The sequence below is a fragment of the Trematosphaeria pertusa genome (genome assembly GCF_010094035.1).
Source record: "Trematosphaeria pertusa strain CBS 122368 unplaced genomic scaffold BU26scaffold_11, whole genome shotgun sequence".
NCBI classification, from domain to species: Eukaryota; Fungi; Ascomycota; class Dothideomycetes; order Pleosporales; family Trematosphaeriaceae; genus Trematosphaeria; species Trematosphaeria pertusa.
Window position 1 is genome coordinate 997,995 of NW_022987222.1, and position 27,877 is coordinate 1,025,871.

Genomic DNA, 27,877 nt, shown 5'->3' on the forward strand with positions numbered 1-27,877 from the left:
ACCATCACAGTCACCACTCTTTTCATCACTGCTCGCGTCCTCGCGGCAGTCAGTTTATCGTCGCTTTCGCTGCCATCGTCGACTTCTCCAGTCATTCCGCAGTCAAGGTCACCTCCCACGAGTTCTCCAGTCCAAGCTGCTTCTTTAACGATAACAACCGTCTCCACGTATCTCACAACTCTCACCCCAACCCCCCCTCTTTCTCCTCCCGTCTTCCGCGATGATTGGCATCACCGCTTACATTATTCCTTGTGGCTCGCTCGCGTTATCCAGTCCGCTGAGGCTCGCCCACCGCGGGTGGATGAAGTTGGATATGCTACATATTCCGCCGTATGAAAGCCTTGGGGTTTCAGAAGAACCCATAGGGCGGTGCAAGCGCCTGCCCGTGCGACGACGCGTGGAGTGCTAGTCCACTTTTGAACTTTGGCATGGGGCGTAGCAGAAAACGGGAGGCCGGCGGGGCGATACCCGACCCGGCTGCTTCCATGAAGCGCTTGCAGCCACTCTACTTGAGCCGGCGTCATCGGAGTAGACGGGTAGTTCGGCTGGAAGGCAGATATTGTAGGCAATGACAATGTGTCCATGCTACGGGGTATGCGACGGAACAAAGTGGTACTTGAAGTAGGTGGAGTACGAGTTAGACAAGATGGACGGCTAGAAATCAGCAGTGAAAGTGCGGGTCACGTGGACTGGCGATGACATCAGGAAGTAACTAAGCCGAGGAAATGGGGATAAAGAATTATGTGAGAGACAGGAGCTTCTTATGTACTTGCGCTGGCGCATACGTCGCTCGAGAAACGGTATTTCGTTTCCTTTACTTTCCTCTGCTTCTACGCTCGTAGTGTTCTGTTTTCCGTTTTTCGTTTCTTGAATCTACGTCACTGGGCTGGCTGGACTCGGCTATCAGTGAATCACATTCGCGCTGCCAGAGGGAGCCCAACACCATGGCATCCTATACGCGGCTCTGCACCTACTCCAAAGATTCGCCCGTCAAATCATCAACATAGTCAATTTGCATTTTCCTAAGAACCATTCAGAGCTCAGAACCAAGAGCGGATGGAGAGTGGGGTAGACGAGGCTTCAGCCCAAGCTGACACATGCTAACCTTATTAGGGGAATAGTAGTCTATCCGAACCTTGGAAGCAACCCGGCCACTGGCGCGTCACCCAGTCCAACTCGCTATTTCTTAATTAATCAAAGATAAGCTCGGTTCGCACCTAAGTCCTCAAAAGATCTCATACTTGTGGAAATCCAAAGCCTTCATCATGTCTATAACTACCCGACCCTACGTCAACGAGCGCCATTGGCTGGGATCAATGCGGTCAGTCTCTTCTCTCTCTCCCGCTCACAGACCACCGCCAATGACTCATAGGCTGAACTTCCAACACTTCTTTATGGGACGAATCGTTGGCCATCTTCTTCATCCGAACATCAAACTCGACAAGTCAGACCTCCACATTATCGATCTTGGCGCAGGTACGGGGTGAGCTACCGCCACACGACTGCCTCCATAAGGGGCGCAGAGAAGAAGATTATTAGCTGCAGCCACTGACACTGCCTCAGGATCTGGGCGCAAGAGCTAGCCACTGAGCTCCCTTCCGCTTCCATCTACGCAGTCGACATCTCAGACGAACAATTCCCTCCCGAGAAATGGAGGACACCAAACGTATCTTTCGCCGCCTTTGACTGCTTGAAGCCGTTTCCAGAGGAGTATTTGGGGCGGTTCGATGTGGTAAACGTGCGTGCCTGGCTCACTATCGTGAATGACGACAATAAGGATCCAGTATTGGAGAATTTCCTGACTCTCCTAAGTATGAGAATTCTTACGAAGATGGTGTGAGTGTTCCAGGAACTAAGCGTCCACAGAGCCCGGCGGATACATTCAGTGGTTTGAGCCACTTCCTCTCACCGCACACACAGTGGCTAGGGACAACGGCCAGCCTACACCGGGCTGCGACCGACTGGCCAAGCAATGGCATAAGCCTGCAGCGCACAGCTCCTACGAGTAATCCCTCATGCCTTCCGGTTCGAGATTGGTGATCATTCACTAATGCACGTTGCTCTAGTTGGGTAATAAACCTATCTCGTACCTTTACGGAGCACAACCTCGAGGTTATCGTCGACGAAACGCTAAGCACTCCAGATCGTTATCAGCCCATTGCCACGCAGAGCTGGTTGGCGGGTCTACAAGAGTATCGGTATCAAGAGCAAGGTAGTCAGCTTGAGGAGTATCAGAAACAACTTATTCAAGAGGCAAAGGCGGGCGCCTTTGTAGATGTGAAGTATACGCTGCTGGTTGGTCGTAAATGCAATAAACGGAAGGGTTAAAAGCCCTTGTCCACTGAGCGCGCGGCGTTTAATCGAGGATGACGGGGGCCTGTAAGCTTACCTCCAAAAAGACGCTCACGTGTAAACAAGGCCTCCAAGGCGGCGTAGCAAGGCGTAACACAACTTTGCATCGCGAAACAATTGCTGACAGGGAAAGGAAGCCCTACTTCTCATATCATACAGCCCTCATTACGCCTCCAAAGTACTTTCACAATGCAGAACATCCTCGACACCTTATGGCAAGCCACCCTCCTGTGGAACGGCCTCTTCACCAACAACGCCTCCACATCTACCGCCCCGTCTCTGAATATAACCTCCTTCGGAAGCCTCGGAAACACCGGCCCTTCCAACCCCATCCTCCAGCACTCTTCCGGCGGCAAAGCAATCTGCCTCACCGGCACACTCGCTGTCCCAGTCACCTCCAGCCAGGCTACCATCCTCTACCCTGGCCCGCGCGATAACTATGAACTCACTGAATTCTTAACCGATCTGTTCAGCATAAACAGCAATGCATTCATCCGCTACATTGGCCCTTCATCCACAGTCTCAGATACCTTCAGCATATACGTCAAGCTCTGCGTTCCGGCTGATGAAGAGAAGACGAGGGGGCTTAGTAGCGTGCAGTTCCTAACGCATGGCGGAATAGGTGATAGCTCGTACTGGGATTTTGCAGAGGGGTATAGCTACGCCGATGCTGCTGCTGAGCAAGGGTATGCGACGTTCTCGTATGATCGGCTCGGGAGTGGGAAGTCGGACAAACCGGATCCGGTGCAGGTTGTGCAGGCGCCGTTGCAGGTCGAGATCGCGCATTTGCTGGTTGGCATGTTGAGAGACGGGAACATTGGTAACATGGCGTTCACAAAAGTAGTAGGAGTCGGGCATTCGCTGGGCTCAGCGGTCACGCAGAGCGAATCGGCTAGGTATCCTGACGATTTCGACGCAGTCGTGCTTACTGGGCACTCAGGCCACAGAGGCGGAGCGGGAATCGCTCTTTCATCCACGGCTCGGCAGATCGCGAATACGATGGAAGGTCGACCGGAGTGGAAGGATCTGCCGAATGGGTACTTCACCCTGGGTCCCGCGCCCCAGACACTGCAATTTGCGTTCTTTTTCTACCCGCATTTCGATCCTGAAAGTAAGCTCAGCTCTTTGCTTCTCCGCCCTCAGCACTGACCAGATCGCAGTCTTCCTCAAAGAATTCAAAACCTATGGGACGAGCACCATTGGGGAGACGTTGACGCTGGGGAGTATATACACACCAGCACCGGGGTTCAAGAAGCCAGTGCTCGTGTTGAACGGCCAGCAGGATCTGTTCTACTGCCAGGGAGACTGTCTTAGAGACGGAGATGTAACGGCGCAGGCGCTAGCAGTGTTCTATCCCAATGCGCCATCCGACCAGTCACAGGCTGTTACGCTGCCGGATATGGCGCACCAAATCAACATGCATCTGGGGCGATTGCAGGCTTTCGAGAAGATGCTAGATTTTGTTTCACGGGTGGGAATCAAGCCGTGATCCGAAGAAGATGGGTTTTCGAGGATATACAATATGTGTATAGATATTGCCTGAGGACTGCTGCTGCCACTGAGATGGTTCCTGGGCTTGTAAACGGAAATCTGTGCACGGATTGGTGTTGCGGCGCGGTCGCCTAGACCCTAAGAACTCCATGCAATTCCAAGCACAAGTCTATCCGTAACCTACATAGCGCCAAGTCATATTCCCCATCTCTCTCTCTCTCTCTCTCTCTCTCTCTTCTCGGGAGTACTATATACACAACTCTGTTTAGCGCTCTACCTATATGCTTTATCTGTTTGCCGGCGTAGCAACACACATCCCTCACGCAAAATCAATCTTCCACCCCTTACCAATTCCCACCTTCGGATCCCTTACCACCGCCCACGCCGCCTTCTTGCCATCCGCTTCATAGTACTCAAACGCCGTCTTCTTCCTCCGCGCGCTCTCTTTGGCTCCCTCCTCCATCACTACCACCTCCGTCTTGCCCTTCCACTCCTTGGGCGCGCCTACTATGATAACCTTTTCCACCCTAACCTTGGTCATGCTCTTCAAGAACGCGTCTAGCTTGGCAGTGCGCGAGCCAGAAGCGAGATTTGTAGAGGTCAGGATGTTGCGCTTACCGTCGAAAGCGAAGCGTCGGTGGATGTACGCGCCCTGCTGGTAGTCGAAAGTCTCACCATCGTCGAGGTAAAGGGTGCCGTTGGCGGAATTGGAGGAGTCGAGGACGACGACGAGGGTGAAGGGGTCGTATTTCATGAGGCCGGAGGAGCGGCGGGGTCGGTCGCGGCGTGGGATGATGTGGCCGCCTTGCATGAGGAGTGGGATCTTTTCGAGAGGGGCGGGGACGGTGTGGTGGCCTGCGCCCTGGTAGGTGGTATAGTCGAAATAGTCGTAGTAGGGCTGGTCATCGGCGATGTAGACGGAGACACTGTCCGCACCTTCCTTGGTGGCGGGTTTGGCGAGCAGACCAGTTGAGCCGATGTAGAGCTGGTCATCAACAGCGAAGCCCCTCTCATCCTCTGGGTGGACGTAGAAGTTAGGTCGGATGATAGGTGCACCGATCGTGTGAGCCTCATGGAAGGCGGTGTACCAGGCCGGAAGAAGCTGGTAGCGCAGGCGAAGGGCTTGGGTGATGAGCTCAGTATATGGAGAACCGGGAAGGTATGGTTCGCGGCGACGAGTGTCAATGTGCGCATGACCACGGAAGAAGGGGTAGTAGATGCCAGCTTGGTACCAGCGGGTCAGGAGCTCCTTGCTCGGATTGCCGAAGAAGCCACCCACATCAGCGCCAGCGAATGGGAAGCCAGAGATACCCTGGTTGAGGACCATGGGGATGGATGCTTCGAGGTGAGACCATTCAGCCAGGTTATCGCCGGTCCACATGGCGCCGACACGCTGGCTACCAGAGTAGAAGGCACGAGTAAGGACGAACGGACGGCGATGTTCGCCCTTCTTGCGCTCGATCAGGGCTTCATACGTAGCGTTGTGGAATGTCATGCCGTTGATGTTGTGAACATCGCGATGTTCCCAGTTGCCGAAGTGGAGATTGTCCTTTGGCATGGTTGTCTCAGGCCCATTGAAGACGGATGGCTCGTTCATGTCGTTCCAGATGAAGGTGTTCGGGGCAGTGCCCTTGAAGCTGTCATACTTGAAGAGACCCTTCCACCACGTGATGGCAGCTGGGTTAAAGCAGTCAATCCACATAGAAGAGCCAGGCCAGCACCAGCCCTCGTACTGGTTGCCATCCTTGTTTTTCACAGCGAGGTCCTTCTTCTTGAGCTCATCGATGACCGGATAATTGTCGGTATTCTTAATATGAGGATCGATGATGGCTACGAGCTTCCGGTCGCGCTTCTCGAGATGCTTGTGCATCTTGGTGGGGTTGACGAAGGTCAGAGGGTCCCACGTGAAGTACTTCTTCTCGTGCGTATATTCAATGTCGAGCCAGATGACGTCGTATGGGATTTTGAACTTGTCGAACTTACGATCAACATCTTTGACATCCTCGTCGGTGACATAGTTCCAGCGGCACTGGTGGTAGGCGATGGCGAAGGACTGAGGCATCGCGGTGTAGCCGGTGAGCTCGCCATACTGGCGCGTCAGGTCCTGAGGATTCGGACCCAAGAAGACGAAGACATCTAAAAGACCGCTCTCGGAGATCCAATGGGTCTGCGTGTCAGTGTGGCTCTTGACACCAAGGGCGAGTGGATTAGCTGTTGACTTGGCTTTGACGACATCGACCCATGTCTCGGCGGCGTTCAGCCAAAAGACGCCAACGGTGGAGCCCTTGCGGTGGGCCTGCATGAAAGGAATAGCTCCGTAGAGAGTCATGGGGCTGTCCATCTCATACTCGAATACGTCGGCGTTATACAGGCGGTAGGGCTCGTTGTAATTGCCGTCCCCGCCCCTGGCATCCATCAGCTTACGTCAACCATGAAAAGCCACTTTCCCTACCTCGTAGTCTTCAGAGACAACTTTGTAGCATGCTCCGGAATCCCAAACACATGCTCATATCCGGGAAAGGTGATATCCAGCGCAACAGCCTCCGGTCCCCTCGGCTTCGAATCCGTGTTCCCGCCAAAGCTTTCATCCCACCACGTGCTCTCATCCTCGCCCGTCTGCGCTTCTTGCTTTTCTTCCTCCTTTTTCTCCTCTTCGCCCTCCTTATTTTCCTCCTTGGGCTTCTCCGCCTTCTGTCGCCAATGCTCCAGGTTCAAGAGCCCGCGCTCGTTGAACCTGATGTGCGTCTCTCCATCGCGCTGGAAGTCGATTCCAAACGGCTGGTGTCGGATGATGGCCTGGTGCTTCCCGCCCTCGCCGTAGAAGACCTTGGTATAGCCCTGCTCGACCTGGTCGCTGAGCGCAGCGCCTTCGGAGACCTTCAAGCCACCGACGAGGGCCCACTTGCCCGCCTCATTGTATCGCTCTTTCCTCGCCTTGCTATCATGCCGCAGCACGATGTCGCCCTTCTGCCTCTTCTCCTCGTCTAGCGTAACCCGGGCGACGCCCGACTCGAGGAACGTCACCGTAAGCGGCAGCCGGGCCTTGTGCTCGCCCTCGCCGAGTGTCTTGAGGACTGTTCCAGACAATTGGCTGTTCTTGAACGCAATTGAGGCAGGGTCGAGGGCGTACGGCGAGGTCCAGGAGCTCGACGCCGAGACGTCGTCGGCGAACTGGCGGTTGCGCTTGCAAAAGCCGGACTGATCGCATCGCTTGAAGTTCTCGTGCTTGACCGCAGCTGGTGTCTCTCGTTAGGGCTGCTACCAATGTTTTGACGAGAGAGCGGGCGGAGTGGCATACATACCAGCGGGAAGGAGCAGGCAGCACAGCGCCGCCCACCAAAGAAAAACAGCCGTCCAGCGGGGAGCGGAGCCTCTCGAGCGTGAGGCCATGATGACTCTGCAGCTGCCCGCGCAATTCAATCACCAGCAGCGCCAGAAGGCAGAGAGAGCTCTTGCCAGGTGTTGAAACTCGAGCGCTGCTGACATAAGCGCCGCACGGTCGCGCCTGCCCCTGGCACAAATTAGCTAGTCTAGTGGAGTGCATAAAGTTATGCACCCGCCCACCAGCCAAACCCCACCACGGCCTCATATTTTCATGTCCTCGCCAGACGCACCCGCTTCTTCCTCAACACAATTCCCCTCTGGCATCCCCGACCCGCCCATCTTCAAGCACCTCGGCCCCAAGGACAGAGGCTTTCTCAGACGCAACATCGAAGCCCACGCCGCCAAGGACCGACAATTCGACAAGATGACCACCGAGCAGACGTGCGTGGGCCGCCCGATGATATTGGCCGTCTGGAGCTGATGTGTCGATAGCTTCATTGCCGTCAAGCCGGACGGCGTCCAGGTAGGCTCCTCCTTTCTCATCCCTCCCCGCCGTGCAATTGCAGCAAGCGGCGCTCGGATAGCGCGTACTGGCACGGTACTGACATGCTTGTAGCGCGGCCTCATCGGCCCCATCATCTCGCGCTTCGAGAACCGCGGCTTCAAGCTCGCTGCCATCAAGCTCGTCACCCCGACCAAGGAGCACCTCGAGAAGCACTATGCCGACCTGTCTGATAAGCCCTTCTTCCCGGGCCTAATTGCCTGTACGCCCAGCCCCCCTCCCACACCGCAATTCCGTACCATGCTAACACCACGTGATAGACATGGGCTCCGGCCCCGTCTGCGCCATGGTCTGGGAAGGCCGCGATGCCGTCAAGACCGGCCGCGCCATCCTGGGCGCCACCAACCCCCTCGCCTCGGCGCCTGGCACCATCCGCGGCGACTATGCCCTCGTACGACCACCACCTTTCCTGCACAAGCAAACACCACAATGCTGATGATGACAACAGGATGTCGGCCGCAACGTGTGCCACGGTAGCGACAGCGTCGACAACGCCAAGAAGGAGATTGCCCTCTGGTTCGCCGACGGCGAGGTCCAGTCCTGGAAGCAGGCCCAATTCGACTGGATCTACGAGAAGCCGTAAAACGTCCGTCCTACACCTACCTTCCTCTAGCTACCGGCATGATACCGGCATGAGCACATGATGGGCCATGGGCATCTTGGGATATATGGCGTTTCCATAGAAGCACGAAAACAAAAGGGAAATGATCTAGGATAAGATTCGATCACGTTGGTGACTATCATGTGAAAACAGTATCATGTTTCGATGAAGAGGTGGTTACCTCTCCTATGCCGCATGAGGTGAGCCTCGTGGGATGACGCCCTGTCTAACATATGCTTTTCCTTCCGGGCAGCGCTCCCTGTCGTTTTGTCTTCTCCTGAGACCCGAGAGAACCAGCGCCTGATATGCAATCGTTCGTCAACCCACACGCCACAACTCCGCATCCCTATCAATCCCCCCTAAACCCATTAGCAGCCTTCCCCTTGCCCTTATCCTTGCTCCTCGTCCTAATCTCATGCGCGTCCATCTCTTCTAATTCCGCTTTATCCTTCGACCGTGTCTTAATCTCATTCGCTTCTTTCTCTTCCAGCTCTCTCTTAACAGTCCTTGTCCACCACGCCCTCAATCTCTCCACCTCCCTCCACTCCCCTTCCCCCCTCTCCACAACCGGCCCCTTCACCTCCTCTCTCGCCCGCACCTCCCCGTACGCACCTCTCTTCTTACCCCAGCACGGCTTTGTGTACCGCCACACGCACCATGCGCTCTCCTCGCCACTGAGCAGCATGGGATGTCTATTTAGACTCTTGACTTGGAACCCGCGGAGCAAGATAATGTCGCCTTTCTCCGCGACGGGCAGCGCGTTGGCATATGGCCGGAAGATTTGGACCGTTACGCTAGCAGGGTGGGATGAGAGGTCGGTTATGTGCAATGTCGTGTTCCAGTGCCTCGGGCCTTTATCTGCTTTCTTGGGTGCCGTAGTGCTAGAGGTCATGAGGGCTATGACGTCCGGGTTGGCTGAGGAGTGGAATTGCGAGGAACGGTTGAGGAAGAAGCAGAGGTCTTTCAGAGGCGTATAGTACGCAATGGGCGTCGAGAGGCCGATTGAGGGAGGCTCCATTTTCGAAGCTTCGTCCTCTGATTCGGATAAGTCTTCGGAATGGATGCTAGGAGACGCTTCGCGCGAGGCTACGTCGGCCTCTGTCGCGTTGCGTCTTGGCGTTGTCTTGCTGATGGGCGAGGGCTTGACGAAGGGCTCGGCGGTCACCTCTTCTATCTCTACATCGGCGTTGAAGAAACGGAGTCCTGCAGAGGTCGTTTGCGTGAGCTGGGGAGTCAAGGGCAGGCTTTGCTCTTGCTGAGCAGCGGGGCCTGCGGGCTGGGATTCTACCAAGGTCGGCTGGGTGGCTTCGGGCGTTATGGGCATATTGCTATTGGCGAGCGACTGCTGGCTGACGGGAGGAAATTTGGATCGAACAGCGGGCGGTGAACTAGGAAGCTGCTCTCTCACACCGGTCGGTGCGTCCTTCCCGACAGTGATCGGGGCTGGCGGTGAGCTCCGGATTTGGCTGCCTTCACCTTCAAGGGGCAGTGTAGAATACGCCACCTCACCTATTCCCGTATGCGCCTTTGGCGTAGTCTCTCCCGGTAGCTCGTCGTCGGACGCCCGGGCTGGGGAAGAGGGGATATCGTACACATCCTTTCTGAAACGCTGCGACTTGCGGGAACTGCCAGATGTCACTTCTGTCGGAGTCATCGAGGGAAATGCTTTGCTAGGACTACTCTGTGGGGGTTGGGTGAGGAATGAATAGGCTGGCTGTGGCGGAGTCCTCCTCGCCGGTATAATCACCTGCGATTGGTTCCTCCATTGCGTCTTCGCGCCGGGCCTAGGCGGAGTCTCAAGTTGGGGTAGATGGTCGCTAGGTCTAGGCTTCAGTCGAGAGGATTGCTCGCTGCGAACTTGACTGGTGTTCTCCGCCGGATCACTGATGTTAGTATATGTCTGTGGTCCGACATTCCAGTCATCCGAATACTGGAGGGTGGATAACGAATGCTCCGAGTGCAGGCTACCCTCTTCGGAGTCTCTCACGAACGACACGTTCGAAAACTTGCCTCGTGAGATCCCCAATTCTTGGGAAGGCTCAAAGCTGGTGGTCGGAAAATCGAGATTCTCGTAGTCGAAGTACTCGGGCTGAGTAAACGATTCCTTGAGAGGAGAAGTGAGTGCAGTGGACTTCTGCTTCGTAGAGCGCTTATAGGAGCGCTCATGTTGAGCGACGTGCGTAGTACTCTTCGTAGGTGAGAGAGGCTCTGGCTGGGGCCGAAGGCTATAAGGCGAGGTGGCCATCGTGTCCCCGATGGGGGACGCAGTGGACCTTGACCTTACATCAAAGGGAGACAGCGTCGTACGAGCAAGCGGCACGACGGATGTTTTGGACTTCCGTGACCGGGTACTCCGTTGCGACGGACTAGCTTCCTCTTTTACTGGCGACTCTGACATCTTCGTCTTCGACCGCGTATTCCTCGCAGGGCCTGTGGCTGACACGGACTTGAACTGCAACTCCCCTATAGGATGACCATCCTCTGGGAATGTAATAAGAAGCTCGGCAGAGGGTCCTTCGGTGGACTCTTTATCGTCTTCTTGAGGGCATGAGCCTCGATCATTCATCCAACCAAAGGACACATCCTCCTCGATAGATTCCATTTTGATTTCCGGGTGGTCTTCTGACGGCGAGACTGGTTCGACACTGGGTTGTTGGTCCTGGCGCGAGGTCGCATCCGGCATGAATTCGACCATATCGTCTATTGCCAACGGCGTTCCATCATCCACCATCACGGGCCCGCCATCCTCGCGCAGATTGGCAACGGCATAATCAACCTGTTCATCAATCGAGTAAGTAGAGTCTCCTTGTGCGATGTCCTTTGCTTGGGATTCATCATGCGCGGGCTCCACAACCATCAACTCACTGATTCCTTCCTTATGGCAGGTGTTGCTATCCTCGACCGGAGATTGTGGTCGCTTTATCATTATAGCCGGATACGAATTCACATCAGTGGTTCCCTCTTCTTGCTGGATCATGCCGACTTGGGTAGCAGCTCGGGGTACTGCGTATGAGTCCCCGTCCACCTCGCTGCTCGCATCTTCTGAACCAGAACCAAGATCGACAACCTCTGTCGCTGCGGTCAATCTCTGAATGCCGAGCAGGGGCGCCTCAGCATGGTCCACCATATGAGGGCCAGCGTTCACGGAAATTTGTGTGGGTTCCCCAGGATTGGACCCGGCGGTATGGTCGTGATAGTCCACGCCAATCTCTTCCTTCTCAGCGAACTCGGACAAGACTGAGGACTCCTCGGCTCGTGTGTCGACACTATACTCAACGGCGGTTGGTGTGCCACGCACTCCCTCTTCTTCTGCCTCCTCGTTACCAGGTCCAAACTCACTTTCATCTTCCGACTCTTCCGACTCAGAGCCAGAAGAAAGAACAACCACCTCTGGTTCCTTAGGCTGTTCAGCGGGACTTGGTTCGGTGGTGGCAATACGGCGCTTTTCCTGCTCGACCAAACCAAGATCATCAGCTGTGAAGTCAGTGATACCCTCCCAGGCCGGTACCTGGGTGACTTCTTGCTGCGGCGCCGAGCGATCCGTTGCAGAGGTAGGCACTCCGCCATCTACAACAGCTGGCTCCTCTCCCATTTCCAAGCCATCGCCTTTTACAGCCGCGACTTGTGGTTCGGGGGATTTAGGGGGCGCTTTCGGACGGGAAAAGGTTGAACCGTCCATGCCAAACGTGAAGCGCACGTCGGTGAAGGCGGACTCGTGGGTTGGGTGGAAAGCTGGGGCCTTTGAGGAGCTGACAGAACTATAAAAGCTAGATTCAATGATGTAGTCCGATTCATCTTCAGGCCCTTCCTGCGCCAGCGGTTGAGTAGAATCGGAGAGGTCCAGATATGATGTAGCAGTCCCATCCCGCTCGCCGGGAAATGGAGAGGGCATAGGCAGGGTAGAAGAATCAAGCGGTTTTAAGGCTGGGCTAGACGGCTCCTTGCCGATCGGAGTCAACATGCCTGGAGCTGAGGTCGCTTGTAAATCTGTTTGAAGGAGAGGTAGTGTGGGCGGAGGCATGATTATTTCAGGTGCATCGTCCAACACAATTGGAGTTTCTTGGGTTCCGGAACGCTCTGGGAATCGCTGCTCTTCATCCTCAAGTTGACGAGCCTCTTGGTCAACCAAAATCCCTTGCACACCTTCCAGGGTACTCTCTTGTTCGGTTGAGCTAGCGGCTCGGTCTTCTGCTTCCGCCAAATCCTCACCGTCGGGTATAAATTCGGCAAAAGTGGGTGTTCGACGATCAAGCAGCTGTTCATCCGACTCTGCGGTTTCGCCATTTGTAACGCTCAGGCTCTCAACGCCGTGCACGGCTGGAGGACTGCCTTCCTCTTCGGTATTTGGTTCGGTGTCTCCTGCAAAGGGGTATTCGAGCTCAGACGGTGGCAGTTCATTGGGGCCCGCGTATAGATCATAATAGGCGGCATCTCGCACAAAGTCGTCGTTCGCTTCGGCCGATTTGCCAACTAAATCTTCATTCTCAACGATAACATGGCCGATAGATAGGACCGCCTCTTTCCGTGCGACATGTCCCGAAGCAGTGTCTTCAGTCTTCTGGAGAGGGAGGCCCGCCACGGAGAAAATTCCGGGCGCGGGAGACGATACTGGTGTCTCGGGGAGCCGAACCGGGCGGATGGGCGACGCTTCGAAGGCACCCAAATCTTCCATATCCGCCTCCTCCTTTTCTGGCGAAGGTGTCCGCGCCGAGTATGTCCATGCATTCCAGTCCCTGTATGACTTCCTCCGCCGCTTCCTGTCATGTCGATCCTCGGTGTCGTCTGAGAATGGATCGTAGCCCGCTTCGAAAATCGGACCGTCCGAAAGCCGTGTCCGCTTGAGGAAGGCTGGCGATGACCATTTGTGTGCTCCATCAGATGCAACGTGGGGCTGCTGGCGAACGGGCGATCGAGCGGGGGTTGGGGCGGCATCGGCAAGGTCGAGGCTTCCGATTTCTGCGCCGGTTCGATATACGCGCACAGCTAGGGTCTGCGAGTACGAGAGCTCCCAGTCTATGCTCTTGCCCGGGGTGCTGACAGAGCCGTCCTGCACGAATTGAGCGCCGCGCAAGCCCAGAAGCAGCTCGTCTCCAATGCCCACACCCGTGCTTGCGAGGGCCTTTGCGCTGGAGCCGCAGAAGCGCGCTCTGACCTGGCCCTTCTTTCGGCGCAGGCGGAAGTCGGGATCACCGAGGAGCAGGGCGAATTGGCGCGCCGAGGACGAGTACGGCCATATCAGCGTGACAACGGCTTTGAACTGCTTACATTCGAGGGCGGGCAGCGTGGGGGTGAGCTCAGCGATGGCGACGCGCTCCATGCTGGGGGCGCTCCGGGGCCAATGGCACTATGGTATAGTCATGGTCGGAGGGCGTAATGTGCAATGTAGCAGGGACGAGCGCTGTGCGAAGTGAATGCGAGGGTGAGGTGAAGGCAAGCTCGGCAGCTCTTTCCGTCATGAGCGCACGCGACTTCCCTGCGCAGATCAGCTGAGTCAGCTGCATGCTGCCGCTTCCGGTCCCTCGGCTACACTTTCACTCCGCGCCACCACCGCTCCAGCCTCAGGCAGCCTAGATTCGTCCCATCTAGGGAGATGAACGATTCCGCAATGTTACACAGAGCTCGGCCTCACGATCAAAAGCGTCCTCGATGAGCCCATTGCCGTTCGTTCTGTCTCCTTCAAATCAGGCACATGTTGTTGTAGGCACGTTATGCCGTCGTGTGGAGTCCTCGAGCGTACGTTTCAGTACCTCCCGCTATCGGCAGAGAATGAGATTCGCCTGCTTTGCATCCCACGGAAGACACCGGAGTCGCTTTCGGACGACCCGATCAACTACCTTCTATACCACATCCCACTCAACGAGGCATCCGAATACGTCGCTCTCTCGTATAGTTGGGGCAGCCCAACCACGCCATGCCAAATCACCGTGAATCGCCAGCCACTTCGAATTACCGAGAGCCTTGCGACAGCGCTTGACAGTCTGCGGCGCGAGGACGAAGACGTCGTCTTGTTCGCCGACGCAATCTGTATCAATCAGAGCGATGCGGTGGAGAAGACTGCTCAAGTTAGGTTGATGCAGCAGATCTACAAGACTGCCAGACAAGTCGTACTATGGCTCGGCCCTTCAACCGCTGAGACAACGTACACGATGCAAGAGATCCGGCGTCTCGGAACCGAGCTGGTCCAGACCGGCATGTGGGCGTTAGCCGCGGGCGACATCGCCAAGTGGGACACTGAAGCGCATGACGATTCACAAGCCGCGCGTACAAAACAGAATATCAATGGCCATTGCGAACCGTCATCTGGAGAAAGCACAGAATGACGAGTATCCTTTTTGGTGGATCATGTCTGATCTTGGGAAAAGGGCGTGGTGGACGCGCATCTGGTGCATCCAGGAACTCGCGAATGCGCAAGTGGCAACTTTTAAGTGCGGGAAAGACGAGGTTGATTATGTTCCCTACTGGGCTGTTTCGCTCTACATCCAGCTCTTTAACAGTCGAGCACTCCTAGATCATCCAAATGCGGACCTCGTGGGAATGCAGAAAATGCTCTGGTTGACGAACATGCTCTCCGATGCTTTCCCGTCCACGCTGCTTGGTATCAGGCGAGTCGCACTGGTCAAGGGAGGCCATAATGTCAAGCGCCTTCTCTACAAGTGCAACGTCGTGGATGCAAACCCCACGAGGATTGGAGCTACCGATCCCCGAGACAGAGTGTTTGCCTTACTCGGTATCGCGAACGACGAAGCTGCCAAGGCAATTGTGCCCAACTACGCGCTATCCTGCGAAGAGGCATACATCATGGCCGCAAGAGTACTGCTTATGCATGGACACGACGACATTCTGTCCCTTTGTCGCGCGAGGGAGGTGTGTAAGAACCTGCCATCCTGGGTTCCGGACTGGTCGGCGATGAATCGGAAGCCATGGTCGATTTGGGATGAAGACAAGCTGTTCAATGCATCGAATCTGCCAGACGGACGCAACTCTAGTTGTCTACTAAATACTTCCGGAGAAGCCATCTTCTCCCGGGAGATCACGCTCGATGTCGTTTTCGTCGACACAGTCCAAGAAGTAGGTCACCACTAGTCTCCGCCTTTGGAAGGCGAATTCAACTATACGGACGCACGTATGTATTTCAACGACGTCTCCAACTTTCTCTCTCGCAACGACAGGTACAATTCGACACAGAAGGAAGAAGCAGAGTGGCGCCTCCCAGTTGGCGACCTCCATGTCAACAATCTCACTCACCAGCTAACACGCGCACCAGCCGATTCCTATATGAGGATTGGATATAAAGTGATGCGAATGCTGGCCAACGAAGAGGCTACGCCTAGAGATCTGTTATGGGATCGCCAATCTCATGCTTGCTATGTGTCTCAGATGGATCGGACGCACGACAGTCGGCCGCTCTTGTCTGTGAGTGGCTATGTAGGAATATGCCCTCTTGAGGCTCGGCCCGGCGATGCGATCGTGATCATCATGGGCGCTCGGGTTCCGTATGTGGTGCGAAAAGAGGACGTCAGCGATTGCTGGACTTTAGTTGGAGAATGTCACGTTTATGGAATTATGGATGGAGAGTTTATGCAACAAGATCCGATTCCGACTGTCGAAACTATCACTCTCCACTAAAAGTCAAAGTCCCAGGGAATCATGACCATACCAGTTAGCTTCCCCATCGATGTTAAGTGGAGTTACCACTTGGCGAGAGTAGGCTCGTAGGACGGCATCAATGCAAAAGAAACTGCGAAGCGCAAAATCCTACGGGATTTCGGGATAGAACTATAAAGCTTTTCGCCACCTAGGCCGTGTCTACCATTTTTCCAATCTCATAGCATTAGTGCCGGCCGTTCCCCTCCACAGCTAGTTAACTACACAAGAAGCCAAAACAAACCCCGATAACCACAAGTCTGTTGCCGAGCTCTATAAAACCGATTCATCTTCACCCACAGTACCTAGTGACTTGATGCGCGACAAGTTCATCGTATTCGATTAAGCCAAGTGCGGATTTGTGTACCAGCTCATCTGGCGGCACGAGCTTTAGAGTAAGCTCAATCTATCTCGCGTTAGCTATTTTAGGGAATGAAAGGTTATATAAAGGCGAGAAGAGGCAGTAATTACAATAAAACATAAGCACTCGAAACGCGAGAGACGAAGGAGTACTGGAAGGCAAGTAGGAAAGAGGTGGAGAGCCAGATTGAATTGAGGTAAAGGGGTTGTCTCAACACAATGAGTCAGGAAGTTGGGGTGATCGAATCACTTATCCTAGACCGTAATAACTAGGCTGTATCCTCGCCCTTAGCAGCTCTTACACGGTCTCCTCTCTCGATTATATCTGCGATGCTAATAATACTATTCTAGACTACGCTGGTAAATGGGTTGGGGGTACCCGAGGTTGGGTATAGGTTGGGTTAGACCCTAGGGCTTATACTAATACAGAGAGGAGCGTTACTACATCGTAGAGAGAGAGAGAGGTTCGCACAGTTACACAATACATGCTCTCCGAACTACACGCTGTACTGGAGAGTAGATAAAACTCTATTATAAATGCAGATAGCCTCTGCAACTAGCAGATACTCTTGCTAGCACTACCTGAGAGTGTCCAGTTCGTGTTTTCCCCACAAGGCGACTCGCGAACCGTGTTACTGTTCACAGTCAAAGTGATCCAGATGTCGCGGTTGTTCGGGAACTCCGAGCGGGCTGCGAGACGAACTTCCCCTCCTCCATTGACTGTACCTCCACGAATCGAGACGTTGTAGCAATTCTCGATTAAGATTGCGTTGTTTCCATTGTTCGCGAGGTCAACGCTCTCGATGACAACGCCTCCAGACTGCGAGACGCAGAAGATACCACGACCGCCACCGCGCGAGACGACCTTGTCGATGTAAACGTTGGTGTTATAGTTTCCGTTGGGATTCTGGCCGTTATTATTCGCCATACGGAAGGTCGCGTACCCCGTTCCCGTGGCGACGTTGTTGCCATCGACGAGCCCAACTTTTGCGTTTGTGGTCTTTTGGAGCAGCAAGCCGGACTCGCCAACGTTTCGGGCGATGACTTGATTGATGGTGAGGCCGTCGATGTTCCAGGTCTCCACGGCGTGGCTGCCAGCACCGGTAACGCTGATGACATCCATTTTCACGTTGGAGTTCGCGGCTGCATCGCGGTCGAAGCGGATACCCAAGCCACCGCTGAGATTCATGGTGATCTTGCCCAGTGTCAGGTCTCGTGTCCCGTAGAAGCGCAATCCAAAGTACGGGTTTCCGGTCATGGTGAGATATGGAATCTGAACTCCTTGAGTGTTCAGCGACTCGATGGCACCATGCCCAGCCCTGTTGCCAACGTTGATGGTGCCACAGCCTTCGAAAATCTTGCCACTGCTAATGGTGATGGTGCTGGCGCCAATGGAGCCCGAAGCCATGACGGAGACGCGCTGGCCGCTGCTGATGGAGTCTACCGCGGCCTGGATCGCAGCACGATAGTCCGAGCCGGTGTATACCGTGCTTGAGCCTTTGGTGGCTGTGAAGGAGCTTCCGGAGCCAGCCACCATGGCATTCGGCGTGCCTGAGCCGCATTGGGAGTGGACGACGGAGACCAGTGCGAGCACTGTCGTGAAGATCAAGAAATGAGCCATGCTTGGGATTGCCTTGCGCTTCGAGGAATGGTAAGGAAACATATTTATATTGCGAAAGGGTGCGAACCACTATCCGCCGGTCTGTATTGTCCCGGTAAATGCTTCTCGTTGTCGCATTCTCATTGGAGGATTATCGTGTAATCATGATGTTTCACCCTGGATAGGATTTATAGTATCTTGGCGGGCTCAAGCAGCTCGGCAGCGCTTGGGTAGCTTATCGAAACACGGGCATCTAGGTATATCAGTTATTTTCAAATGTACAGAATAGGGGGATAGCTGACTAGCCTATATCGCCTACTAGGATGGGCTTGAACTGAGTGCAGCAAGGCACGAATTGCGCCCAAGTACGCTGATGAAGATTCGGTGAGTGCGTAGGAGCGGAAACAGGAATCAGAGAGGAGAGACTTGGGAAGAGACGGCTGCGCGGCGGAGAAGCGTGCCCCGTTAATAAACATAAGGATGGTTGGTGTCCGTCTTGCCGTCTTGTCATGGAGAAATGCCCAAAGAGCCCGCGCATAGCTATCCCACCCCCTCATAGCTCGGGTGCTGCAATCACCCGCCAACGGAGAAATGTTCCAACCAGAGTCACCTCCCCATCCGAGCTGACCCACCCAGTTCCAACGTGATCCCCAGCACCAATATAGGGAAGAACTTGTTCTCGGCTAACCTTGGAATGGCTCTGGGGTAGGAATGGCGCCGCGCTAGCGCGCTTTCCCTCCCCGCGGAGCCTCCAGGCTCAGGCACTCGTCGACATTTCTCCACCACCGACATGCTAGCGCATTGCTCGGACTACGTTATTTGATGCTGGAGAGCTTTCCTTTTGTCGCAGTACGATATCTCTTCCGGCGGCTGATCCGGCTACGGCACGCCACGATACGAAGTAATCCGGCGTACGCTACGCACGCGCCAAATGTGTACAGTGGTGGAGCAATTTCTCGTGAGCAACACGAGTCTGCATCCAATGGTGGGAATGGATCGAGAAACCGTCTTTATTGAACCGCGTCGTCGATGCGACTGCCATGGCGAGCGTGGTCTGACGCAGCCGGCCTAGTGATTTAACAGAGCAAAGTATAAGAGAACAAGGCTCCGTGGAAGCAGACGAAGACTAGGCGAGACCATTTCTTCCCGTCGACGGAACGCCCACCACGTCAAGGCAACTAACCATGTACACCACCATTGCGACACTTCTTCCTCTCCTCGCTCTGGCCGTCGCTGCGCCAACAGCAAACGGTCCGTGCAGAGCGCGAAAGCAAACCTATGTGGCAAAGTACGATGGCTTGCCCTTCCAAGAGCCGGGTCCGAATCCAATCCCCCCTCACTACTACGGTCTGGGCTATACCACTTTCCAGATAGACCAGCATGACCACTTTATCCCTCCGACATCGGGTAATCAATGGGCCATGGCTTTCGGGGGCAGTGGAAACATCTCTGTTCCAGACTCGTACGGTCGACGCTCCTCATGCTGCCATTCGCCTCGTGCTAATCATTGCTAGCCCGCCCAAGCAGACGTTCCAGCTCGAGTCCCTCTCCTTCGCCTGCGTCTCAGGTGTCCCGCAGCCTGAATGCGCTATCAGCATCTGGGGCTGGAAAGCCAGTGCAAAGGTCATCAACCGCGTCATCAACTTCCCAAGCCTGGACCCGGGACACCTGGTGGGGGGTTACATTATGAACAAGACGAGCTTTTCGTGGGAGTGGCGGGATCTGAAGAGCGTTGGATTTAGCATCGCGAGGGCGGATAATGGAGGAGACATGTATGGCGGGCTTGCGCTCGATGACGTTAAGTACACCCTGAATTTCGGGTGCTGAGGGTCATCCGATAAGGCTATATGTGGGTTACAGTCCCTTCATTACGTGATATTTCATCCCAGATTCTCCGGCCTGCGCGCGTCCATGAAGTCGAAACCGCCCGCCCATTTGCTTGCATTTCACCGGATTTGGGTTGGTAAGCCTCTGATGAATGCTTTCCTGTCCCTATTTCGTTCCTTTGCAATTGCTAAGAAGGGGCACTCCATACAGGGAACTCGCAGAAACGCCGAAGACTCTCCCGCAGCAAGCGAGTTCAGCTATGGAGTGCGAAAGGCACCCCATAATGCGAAGACTGCAGCACAGTGCGCAGCTATACAAGGGAGACTACGCATCGCACAGAACTCATAAGTCTGACTTATCAGCAGCCACTCCAGATCTCCTGCCTCATCGTTAGCTATGTAAAAGAAGACGAGCTATCAGAGGGACGACCCGAGCCGAGCAACGTGGTGTGCATGCCCGAAGGATGCGCTAATACCGGCGTACATGTCAGCAGCTGAAATAGGTATTGGTGGTCGGCCGGTGTGACCTCAAACCGCTCCTGCACGACCTTGGCTTCGACAGCCCGTGCTTGCCTCTCGCGGTCTTTTCAGCTGGGTTTTCGCCGAGAGAGTCAAACCGCGGACGACCGTCGATCGGTCCCTGACGGAGGATCATTGCGCGATCTAACCCACGAGGCGATTTGTAACTGGCCAACGCTCGTATTGTGTAACCAAGAACACGATTGTTGCTTCACGTTCACTTGCCTGCTCTTGCCGGGGCAGACCCCGCAGTCACGATCATGGAACACGGGTGGACCCGCGACGGGGTCCACTTCGTCACTCCCACGAGCGCAACACAAGCCGTTCATACGTCGCCACATTCGTCTTCAAGCGTGAAAGAACTTTCAAAGAGCTTCAGTGTTGGAAGCCGAACACACATCGGAAAGGGATGAAAACCATCGAATACGCGAACATGGTGTGCCCCTTGAGCATGCGTGACGAGGCCCGAGTCGCTGCAGCTCTGGCTATCGTGAGATTTGGATGACGGCTCCAGTGTTTGGATGCAGGAATCCTCCATCATAAGACGGGATCCTCCTTGGACATTGCATCTCGCCATGCTCGCTGGTTTTTTGTCCTGCGATGAAAGCACCCCGCTGCGTCATCCCCTGTTCACACAACACGTGTCGTACAGGCTCTCGATGTCCGATGATCTTGAGCAATAGCGCCTTTCGTTCGACATCGCGCGTCCGGCGGCTCGTAAACGACAGCTCACGCGATACAAACGCCCGCCGCGTGCGGGAGAACATCCAAGAAGCTCTTGCCCGCATAACCGTCCAGCAATTGCATCCGTTGTAGTAAACACAGGGAAAGCGAAGCCGCCCACGGGCTCGTGCAGATTCCCAGGTCAAACTTTCGATCCTCTGTCACAAGCACAGATCTACAGCCCAAGACAGGCCAACAGGAAATATATTTTCCAATCCTAGTCAGTGTGCGGTGTCGCCCCTCTCCACGCGATTCGGGATCCCGGCGTATATCGTCTCCCCGGATACTATGCGCCAGCCGTTGGGGGCGTCTTCCCCCGTGGGCTTCATCGTGGTCATAAAGTCGGGAGTGCATTCAAGGGGCCCACTTATAATCTTCTTCTCTTTCGCTATGTTCTGTCCAAGTTTCAGATTCGTATACCATAATCCGGGCTTCACCAGATTCTCGTGCCTCTCTCCCATGGCGCCAGCCCGCAGAGACAGCAATATCGGGTCCAAAGTCAACGTTCCCTTCATTAACGCCCTCGTCATCTGTTCCTTCCTTAGCATCGTCTGGTACAACGTTACCGAGCTCACCGTCCTTATCCAGACTTTCTTCAAACGCTATGCCGGCTTCTACTACTACTCGCTACTGGTCGCGACATGGGGCATCTTCTTCCACGAACTCAGCATGTTCTTAAAGTTCTATCACATCAATGAGTCGATACCGGGCGACAATATTGCAAATACAGTTATTGTGTGGACGGGATGGGTCATGATGGTCACGAGGGAATCTATTGTCTTGTACTCGCGGCTCCATCTCGTGGTGCAGGCGCGGTAGACACGCTGGATCCTCGTATATACCACCGTTGATGCGGTTTGTTCTGCACTTATCCACAGGCATCCTTCCTTTCTTGACGAACTGCTCGCCAAGCCCGCAGCCTGGGTCGCGCCGTACTCGGTTGTCGAAAAGGTCCAGGTTACGTGCTTCTTCCTCCAGAAGGTGATCCTCAGCGGCATCCACGTCTAGAAGAAGACTAGCTTGCTGAGGACAGAAGGGCCTCTGTTGAACGCAAATCAGAATGCGAGAGGGACTAGGGGGGAGGAAAGTACTGGTACACACTCTCGTCACGAGCATCATCATCTGTTTGGATATCACGCTTCTGGGTTTGGAATCTGCGGGGTGTACGCCCACTCGTGACAATATTTCAGAGCGTATGCTGATGTGTTTCAAAGTATACGACATCCAGACATCCTACAAAGGCGCAATGTGGCCGGTGAAGTTGAAACTAGAATTCACTATCCTGAACCAGCTCATGAACCTTGTCCAGGGCTACCCTCGGGGCACTACCTCTTCATCGCCACACACAGGCTCAAGGCCGCACACGGCCTCGAGGCACGATTTTAGCCGCCACGGTGGGACAAGCTCCTCAATTCGCGGCACAGAGCAGGGCCACTCCGCCGAAGCATACGCGAGGATGGACGGAGAGATACCGGGAGGCAGAGGAATAAAGCTGCAAGACCTAGGGGCAAATGACTTGGTGAAGACCACCACGACCGAGGTTCGTGTGGGTAAAGTTGAGAGGATAGAGGAGCGTGTAGGAAGCCCCAAGAATGCGATACTGAATGCAAGCTCGAGCGAGGTGTATATCATCGACTATCATAAATGAGACTTGAAAGTGCGGCGGGGCCAGGAGCACTTGGTCGTAATTCTGAACTAAGCCATTGGGTGTATTTGCCACTACAGGTCTACTTAGCCTTGTATTAGCTTTACAATTCCAGTAGTAGCCTCCTCTTAATGTCATGCCCCATTTGCAAACCCTCGATTACAGCGCTCACGAGTTAAAGTTAACTGCACGGACACGACCTTCAGACTAGCTCGTTACTCTAAGTTCAGCGAGAACGCGGAAGGTACCAACTGCTAAAGATGCTAGAGAAATGATCTTAGCCTGGATCCTTCGACACTTTGCGGCAACTGTGTTTGAATAAACCGCCTCCACAGGCAATAGCATAAGCTGGGGCATTGTTAGAGAGGGTGGAAGACAACACGGCGGTCACTAATGTCCATGGGTTTGTTCTGTGTGCATTTATTCTCAAATCCTATTCTGCAATCCGATGACTTTGCACTCATGCATGCTCCCTTCTTCGCCATAGCGGAACGTCGCAACAGTCGCTATAAGGGTGGCATTCCTCGAAAAACTCGGTGAATAGCGGGAGTGCCGGTCTTTGAAGATGGCAGGTGCCCTTCAGAATTTTGACCACTGCTTTGTCACACTCCTAGCTTATATGCCCTTGGCGTCGTCACATAGCGAGACTCTTCCCCATCGTCGACAACAAAGCTCAAAGGTCTTATCGAGAGACCCCGCGCATCGCTAATGGCTCCACTCATCGTCCAAGTCTCGCTGGATGCGGAAGCTAAGAATGGAGCCCGACTCTGTGTATTTACGGGCATCTTCTAGAACGTTGGCAATGGAAATATCCACGTGAGGGTGACGGCCGTCGCTCGTAAACGTGGTTTGAATATCCGAGAAGACTTTCTGCATCGGCAACATATGTGCATATGGCTCATGGTCGTAGATAGCCACGATCATGCCGAGTAGGCCATTTCCATGGACTACCCACGCTCCCGAGAGCCCTTTTTCTAGTGTTGTGTCAGTGACGCTCATTTTGTTAACCATAGGAGCTGAGCCTACCCAAGGATGCTTCGGCTTGAATCTTTCTTGTCTCAAAGACGCCTGTCTTGTCCATGATTAGTGCACTTCCATCGAGAAGCTGTCCCTGCCTGGCGTCATCCTTTGCACACAGTATTGCTCCTGACCGCTTGTAGAGATCCGGGGAACGTTGGTCACGGCACAATAGTCCGATGTCGGCGTCGACGCAGACCGACCGTACGCATTGTATGGTTGTAAGGTGTCGGATATCCTGATGAGCGCGAAGTCGGCGCCTTCTAGCACTCGTGGCTGCAACCTTCTGACATTATCGCCGCCTATACCCTCACTGGAAGCCCAATCAGAATATCCCATTGGGCCAAGCACTGCATTGGCCAGAGGTGCACCGCTTGTTGTCTGCAAGAAGGGCCTGGAGATATGTACCATTGCTGTAGTCGTTAGCGCGCAGCCCATTCCCCCTCTATTGCTTTTACAGATTGAACTCACACTAGTTGACGTGCCGGATCCATAAACCTTTGGTGCTGGACGGTTCGATTGTAGGCACTTCCTCAGCCATATCCAAAGCTCGGAATATCGAATGAGACGTTGTCAAGCTTTAAGTGCGATTATTAACTCGAATGTCCACCGATTGTCAAATTAACCAGCTTAACTTCTCTCACGTTCTCGGCAACAAACTCCACTCGTAGTGCGCAGGTGGACGGAGTTGGTAATACTCCCTTCCCATCAGACGGAAGCTCATCCGGGTTGGCGCATCGTGAGCATTCCGCGGGATAGAACATGAGTGTAGCTGAATTTCCGGGCCTGTGAGGATCCTGAGGGGACAACGGACGAGGTGATCCAGGCCCTTGCTGAACATCGGCGGCTTCGTCTGAACGCCAGTGCGAAGAACGGCGTCTAAGACGAAGAAGCCATATTATAACTATACCTACGCCCCAAGAATGCCACCGCACCCACGGCGATTCCAGCAATTTCGCCCGGTTCGAGGATCGAACTATTCGGCGACGACGGTGTTTCGGCGTCCCGACGCGCGGTCCAGGAAAAACAGCGGAAAGAATTGCAAGCAAAGCGGGGTGCATGGCCGTGGACGTAGACGTGAACAGAGAACCTGTGCAAATACGACAAGTCTCCGACAGCCTCGCGAATGTCTTTCCTGCAGCGTTTGCTTCCGCAGCGTATCCAGATGGACGGCCTCAGTATAACCATGCCCGAACTACAATTCACATGGCCAGACATACAAAGTTCGGGCTAATAGTCGTTTCATCCCGCGATAAGGACTTTGGTAGAGGATCCTGGACGGGGCGTAGGTTTGTGACCAGCCGTTTTCGAATAGTCTGTGACCATTGGGCCTGTAAAGGCCCTGGTGGTGGGAGGTCTTTCAGTTTCCCCACATATACCCCCTCCTCGGGAGAACAGAGGGCTTCAGAGTTAGTAGAGACTGTAATCGAGGAATTTCTTCCTATGTCCACGATCCGTAGCTCCTGGGCTGCCGTATTATCGGTGCTCTAATCGGGAGTTGAAGGTATTGCGTTCGCAACTGCTATGGTATAGGTACGTGCTGATTCGCCGCCACCCGGCGCGGGCCCAAACCTCTCCTGGACCGTCATCGCTACGCGGTTCAAAGAGCCGTTATTACGAGATCTCTTAAAACGTCTCCAAAACACGACTTTGACGGACGGCTGCCGATGTGCAGCCACGGAAGTAATGGATGGTAGAAGAGTCCTCGCGTGTGGCCCTTGCTGGCCGGTCGCCGGCCTAGAGGTCTCTCTCATGCCACCTCCTTGCTGAGATTGACGTTGTGTCGTCTCCGGTGCAGACGAATACTGACGGAGGATACTTCCTGGTTCTTCTAGACCCTGGCTGTGGCCGGGGAGTTGCTGAAATGTTTGAACTCGGCTGCCGTCTGTTGAAAATAGCTCTTCTTCTCGATGCCCCTCTCCATCAGATATCTCCGTACCCAATTGCTGCATTATTTACAAATTGCCTGGCGATACGTCGTAGTGCCGTGCTTCATCTTCTGACGACGTAACCTGAAGAGGAACCCCGATTTGCGAATGTTCCTGATGAAGAGAGTTCTGCACACTATCGACTAGCTCATGTTGGTATGCAGATACACTTGCCAATTCGCAGCTCCACTGCGGGCTCATTCGAGCGCCTCCGGTCCAAAGTTCGCCGCAAGGCTGAGGGACGTTGAGCGAAGGATCGTGCTGCGGGACTCGGAGCTCTGGGCTCAAGAGATCCCGCGCGCAGTCATCGATTCGCTCGACCTCGTTATAAAGAAGATGCGAGCATACTACATATACAGTACCAGCAAAAAAGACGCTATATTTCCAAATCCGCAGGCAGAAGGGGTATCATCAAAAGGTTTAGCGGTTTAGTACAGAAAGGATCCACGGTTCAGTGTAGGCAACATCCAGCAATGGGAAATTTGAACGCCCAACGCTTTCGACTCGAAAGGACACGTAGTCGACCGGCGAACGATAAAACGGCTCTCTGTCATTCTTCTCTATCTCATCACCTTCAACATCAAGATGGCAACTTAACTCCTAAGGGGCCTAGCCACGAACAGCACTAACTACATTAGGACTTAGGCTCTTCCGCTAGGGGCGCAAACCCTAACCGCCGTCTAGCTTAAAGTTAAGAAGGCGCTCGCCAAGGACTACAACTATATCAAGAACGTGCGCTTAATGCTCGTACGCTGTAACATCCTTATAGGCTAGCTTACTAGGTGGAGTATATACGACACAGTCTCTACAGGGCCTTATTAACAACTACTCGTAGAGGATTGAGCCTTCGTTAGGAAGGAGCGACGGCGACTACACCAACTCCTTCGCCGACTACTTTACAACCCTAATCCCGTCGAGAAGCGGTGGGCCCGCGACTTAGCCGTTTACCACGACAACCTTCTCGCACCAGTACGGCAGATCCACATCGACAACATGGGCCATGTGGACTCAGCCGCAGCGGAAGGACAGCGGAGGCGACAATGGGAGCATACCGAGAGACAGGAAGCGACAGACAGATCAGCAGTGATAATCTACAGTCAATTCAACACCGTGAAACCTCAATGCGTAGGACTCCTTGGAGTCTCATCATGAAGTTGTTCTGCAGGCTCCTCGTCGAGAAGCGCAAGAGATCCCGCACAAGCAATCTATGGGGTGTCGCCTCAACCTCAGTCTCCATTCGAAATGGTGTCTGGGAAAAAGGTTCAATAAGTTGTAAAGCAAGCATTCGGTTTGTGGAACACGCAAAGGATAGAAAGTGTACTGTGGCTGACCGGATCGCAAGGGCGATTGTGGGGGCTTTCGTGCGCCACCACCTCACCACCAATGCTGCTTCAGCCTGACCACGTATATATGGCCGCCGCAAAAGCATGGATTTGGACACCTCCCATTCTGGTTGAAACTGCGGCGGCCGGTGCGGTGTGTCTCTTCACTGAACGCTTCGCAGCTGAGCTCAACAGCTTGTCAAAAGAGCGAATGTACGAAGTTATCAAAGGATTTTGGCCAACAGCAGACCTTGTATTCGAGTCCTTCGATGAACAATCGTACGCCTCATTCTTGAAGTACCTGGAAAATGAGCTGAGTCACTTGCGCAACCATCAGCAACACTTTGCTGTGCAAAATCTCGAAGGCACTTTCAACGTGATCCACAGACTGCAGAAGAACCTTTCAAAGGCGCAGGCAGAGGCCCTTCGGGCCCTCTCCGGTGGATTCCTCAATGCGGAGCCAGCAACAATTCAGCGGTCGATCGAGCTGTCCGTTCGCCTGTGGCTGACACTCAACATAAATTCCTCCGCCATCGCAGTCGGTCCCACTTTTCCAGATGAAACACCTCTGGACTGGGATCACGATATGTCGCTAGAGGCTTTGGCCCAGAGGCAGTTCACGAAATGCTGGGCACGTTAAACTTGCTGTTTCCCTTCAGAGATTTGGCCACGAAACAACTGTTAAGTAGAGAACATGAACAACCCCTCTATCAACTTGGGGGTTGCGGCAGACCCCGCAAGCTGGATCTCGCAGACTACGAGTACTTCCGAGAAGAGCTCAAATTTCTCATCGACTCATTCAATCGACCGCCCAGGACGTAGAAGCAGCTTGCAACGGACAGCCGCAACAAATTGGATTTTGCCGCTTTCTGGATTACCGTCATGGTCGCTTTCCTGACGCTGGTCAGCATCCCCTGCAACATCATCCAAGCAACGTACTCGGTGAAAGCGTATCGTGCAACG

At 54.2% G+C, this 27,877-nt stretch overlaps 13 protein-coding genes across 13 annotated transcripts; 8 read left to right on the plus strand and 5 right to left on the minus strand.

The window, feature by feature from the left end:
• Positions 1-1,203: 1,203 nt before the first annotated feature.
• BU26DRAFT_542079 (S-adenosyl-L-methionine-dependent methyltransferase) lies at positions 1,204-2,429 on the plus strand. The gene is made up of 5 exons (XM_033831624.1): positions 1,204-1,321; positions 1,373-1,483; positions 1,564-1,811; positions 1,867-2,005; positions 2,067-2,429. Exons 1-5 carry the CDS (start codon positions 1,266-1,268, stop codon positions 2,326-2,328), a joined length of 816 nt encoding a protein of 271 aa, XP_033681156.1. The 5' UTR covers positions 1,204-1,265; the 3' UTR covers positions 2,329-2,429.
• A 112-nt stretch (positions 2,430-2,541) lies between these two features.
• On the plus strand, positions 2,542-3,841 carry BU26DRAFT_567650 (alpha/beta-hydrolase; the record flags this gene model as incomplete). The annotated part of the gene is made up of 2 exons (XM_033833678.1): positions 2,542-3,463; positions 3,513-3,841. 2 exons carry the CDS (start codon positions 2,542-2,544, stop codon positions 3,839-3,841), a joined length of 1,251 nt encoding a protein of 416 aa, XP_033681157.1.
• Positions 3,842-4,162: 321 nt separating this feature from the next.
• Positions 4,163-7,233, minus strand: BU26DRAFT_507780 (glycoside hydrolase family 31 protein; the record flags this gene model as incomplete). Its single annotated transcript, XM_033827023.1, has 3 exons — positions 4,163-6,248; positions 6,296-7,079; positions 7,146-7,233. 3 exons carry the CDS (start codon positions 7,231-7,233, stop codon positions 4,163-4,165), a joined length of 2,958 nt encoding a protein of 985 aa, XP_033681158.1.
• A 330-nt stretch (positions 7,234-7,563) lies between these two features.
• Positions 7,564-8,632, plus strand: BU26DRAFT_521630 (nucleoside diphosphate kinase). The gene is made up of 5 exons (XM_033829584.1): positions 7,564-7,608; positions 7,660-7,690; positions 7,784-7,931; positions 7,990-8,120; positions 8,178-8,632. The coding sequence occupies exons 1-5, from the start codon at positions 7,592-7,594 to the stop codon at positions 8,310-8,312; spliced, it is 462 nt and encodes a 153-aa protein (XP_033681159.1). The 5' UTR covers positions 7,564-7,591; the 3' UTR covers positions 8,313-8,632.
• On the minus strand, positions 8,321-13,763 carry BU26DRAFT_63510 (uncharacterized protein). Its single transcript, XM_033836124.1, has one exon. The coding sequence runs from the start codon at positions 13,645-13,647 to the stop codon at positions 8,680-8,682; it is 4,968 nt and encodes a 1,655-aa protein (XP_033681160.1). The 5' UTR covers positions 13,648-13,763; the 3' UTR covers positions 8,321-8,679.
• Positions 13,764-13,885: 122 nt separating this feature from the next.
• Positions 13,886-14,887, plus strand: BU26DRAFT_521631 (uncharacterized protein). The gene has a single exon (XM_033829585.1). It carries the CDS (start codon positions 14,039-14,041, stop codon positions 14,648-14,650), a length of 612 nt encoding a protein of 203 aa, XP_033681161.1. The 5' UTR covers positions 13,886-14,038; the 3' UTR covers positions 14,651-14,887.
• BU26DRAFT_567655 (uncharacterized protein) lies at positions 14,673-15,413 on the plus strand (the record flags this gene model as incomplete). Its single annotated transcript, XM_033833679.1, has 1 exon — positions 14,673-15,413. The coding sequence occupies one exon, from the start codon at positions 14,673-14,675 to the stop codon at positions 15,411-15,413; it is 741 nt and encodes a 246-aa protein (XP_033681162.1).
• A 1,477-nt stretch (positions 15,414-16,890) lies between these two features.
• On the minus strand, positions 16,891-17,955 carry BU26DRAFT_432142 (pectin lyase-like protein; the record flags this gene model as incomplete). The annotated part of the gene is made up of 1 exon (XM_033823959.1): positions 16,891-17,955. One exon carries the CDS (start codon positions 17,953-17,955, stop codon positions 16,891-16,893), a length of 1,065 nt encoding a protein of 354 aa, XP_033681163.1.
• Positions 17,956-19,031: 1,076 nt separating this feature from the next.
• Positions 19,032-20,220, plus strand: BU26DRAFT_521633 (uncharacterized protein). Its single transcript, XM_033829586.1, has 3 exons — positions 19,032-19,396; positions 19,449-19,783; positions 20,127-20,220. Exons 1-2 carry the CDS (start codon positions 19,119-19,121, stop codon positions 19,759-19,761), a joined length of 591 nt encoding a protein of 196 aa, XP_033681164.1. The 5' UTR covers positions 19,032-19,118; the 3' UTR covers positions 19,762-19,783; positions 20,127-20,220.
• A 1,241-nt stretch (positions 20,221-21,461) lies between these two features.
• On the plus strand, positions 21,462-22,650 carry BU26DRAFT_507785 (uncharacterized protein; the record flags this gene model as incomplete). The annotated part of the gene is made up of 3 exons (XM_033827024.1): positions 21,462-21,817; positions 21,881-21,983; positions 22,231-22,650. 3 exons carry the CDS (start codon positions 21,462-21,464, stop codon positions 22,648-22,650), a joined length of 879 nt encoding a protein of 292 aa, XP_033681165.1.
• A 469-nt stretch (positions 22,651-23,119) lies between these two features.
• Positions 23,120-23,728, minus strand: BU26DRAFT_553104 (uncharacterized protein; the record flags this gene model as incomplete). Its single annotated transcript, XM_033832189.1, has 2 exons — positions 23,120-23,621; positions 23,674-23,728. The coding sequence occupies 2 exons, from the start codon at positions 23,726-23,728 to the stop codon at positions 23,353-23,355; spliced, it is 324 nt and encodes a 107-aa protein (XP_033681166.1). The 3' UTR covers positions 23,120-23,352.
• A 1,423-nt stretch (positions 23,729-25,151) lies between these two features.
• On the minus strand, positions 25,152-25,616 carry BU26DRAFT_507787 (uncharacterized protein; the record flags this gene model as incomplete). The annotated part of the gene is made up of 1 exon (XM_033827025.1): positions 25,152-25,616. The coding sequence occupies one exon, from the start codon at positions 25,614-25,616 to the stop codon at positions 25,152-25,154; it is 465 nt and encodes a 154-aa protein (XP_033681167.1).
• Positions 25,617-26,975: 1,359 nt separating this feature from the next.
• BU26DRAFT_607417 (uncharacterized protein) lies at positions 26,976-27,554 on the plus strand (the record flags this gene model as incomplete). The annotated part of the gene is made up of 1 exon (XM_033835749.1): positions 26,976-27,554. The coding sequence occupies one exon, from the start codon at positions 26,976-26,978 to the stop codon at positions 27,552-27,554; it is 579 nt and encodes a 192-aa protein (XP_033681168.1).
• Between the last annotated feature and the right edge of the window lie 323 nt (positions 27,555-27,877).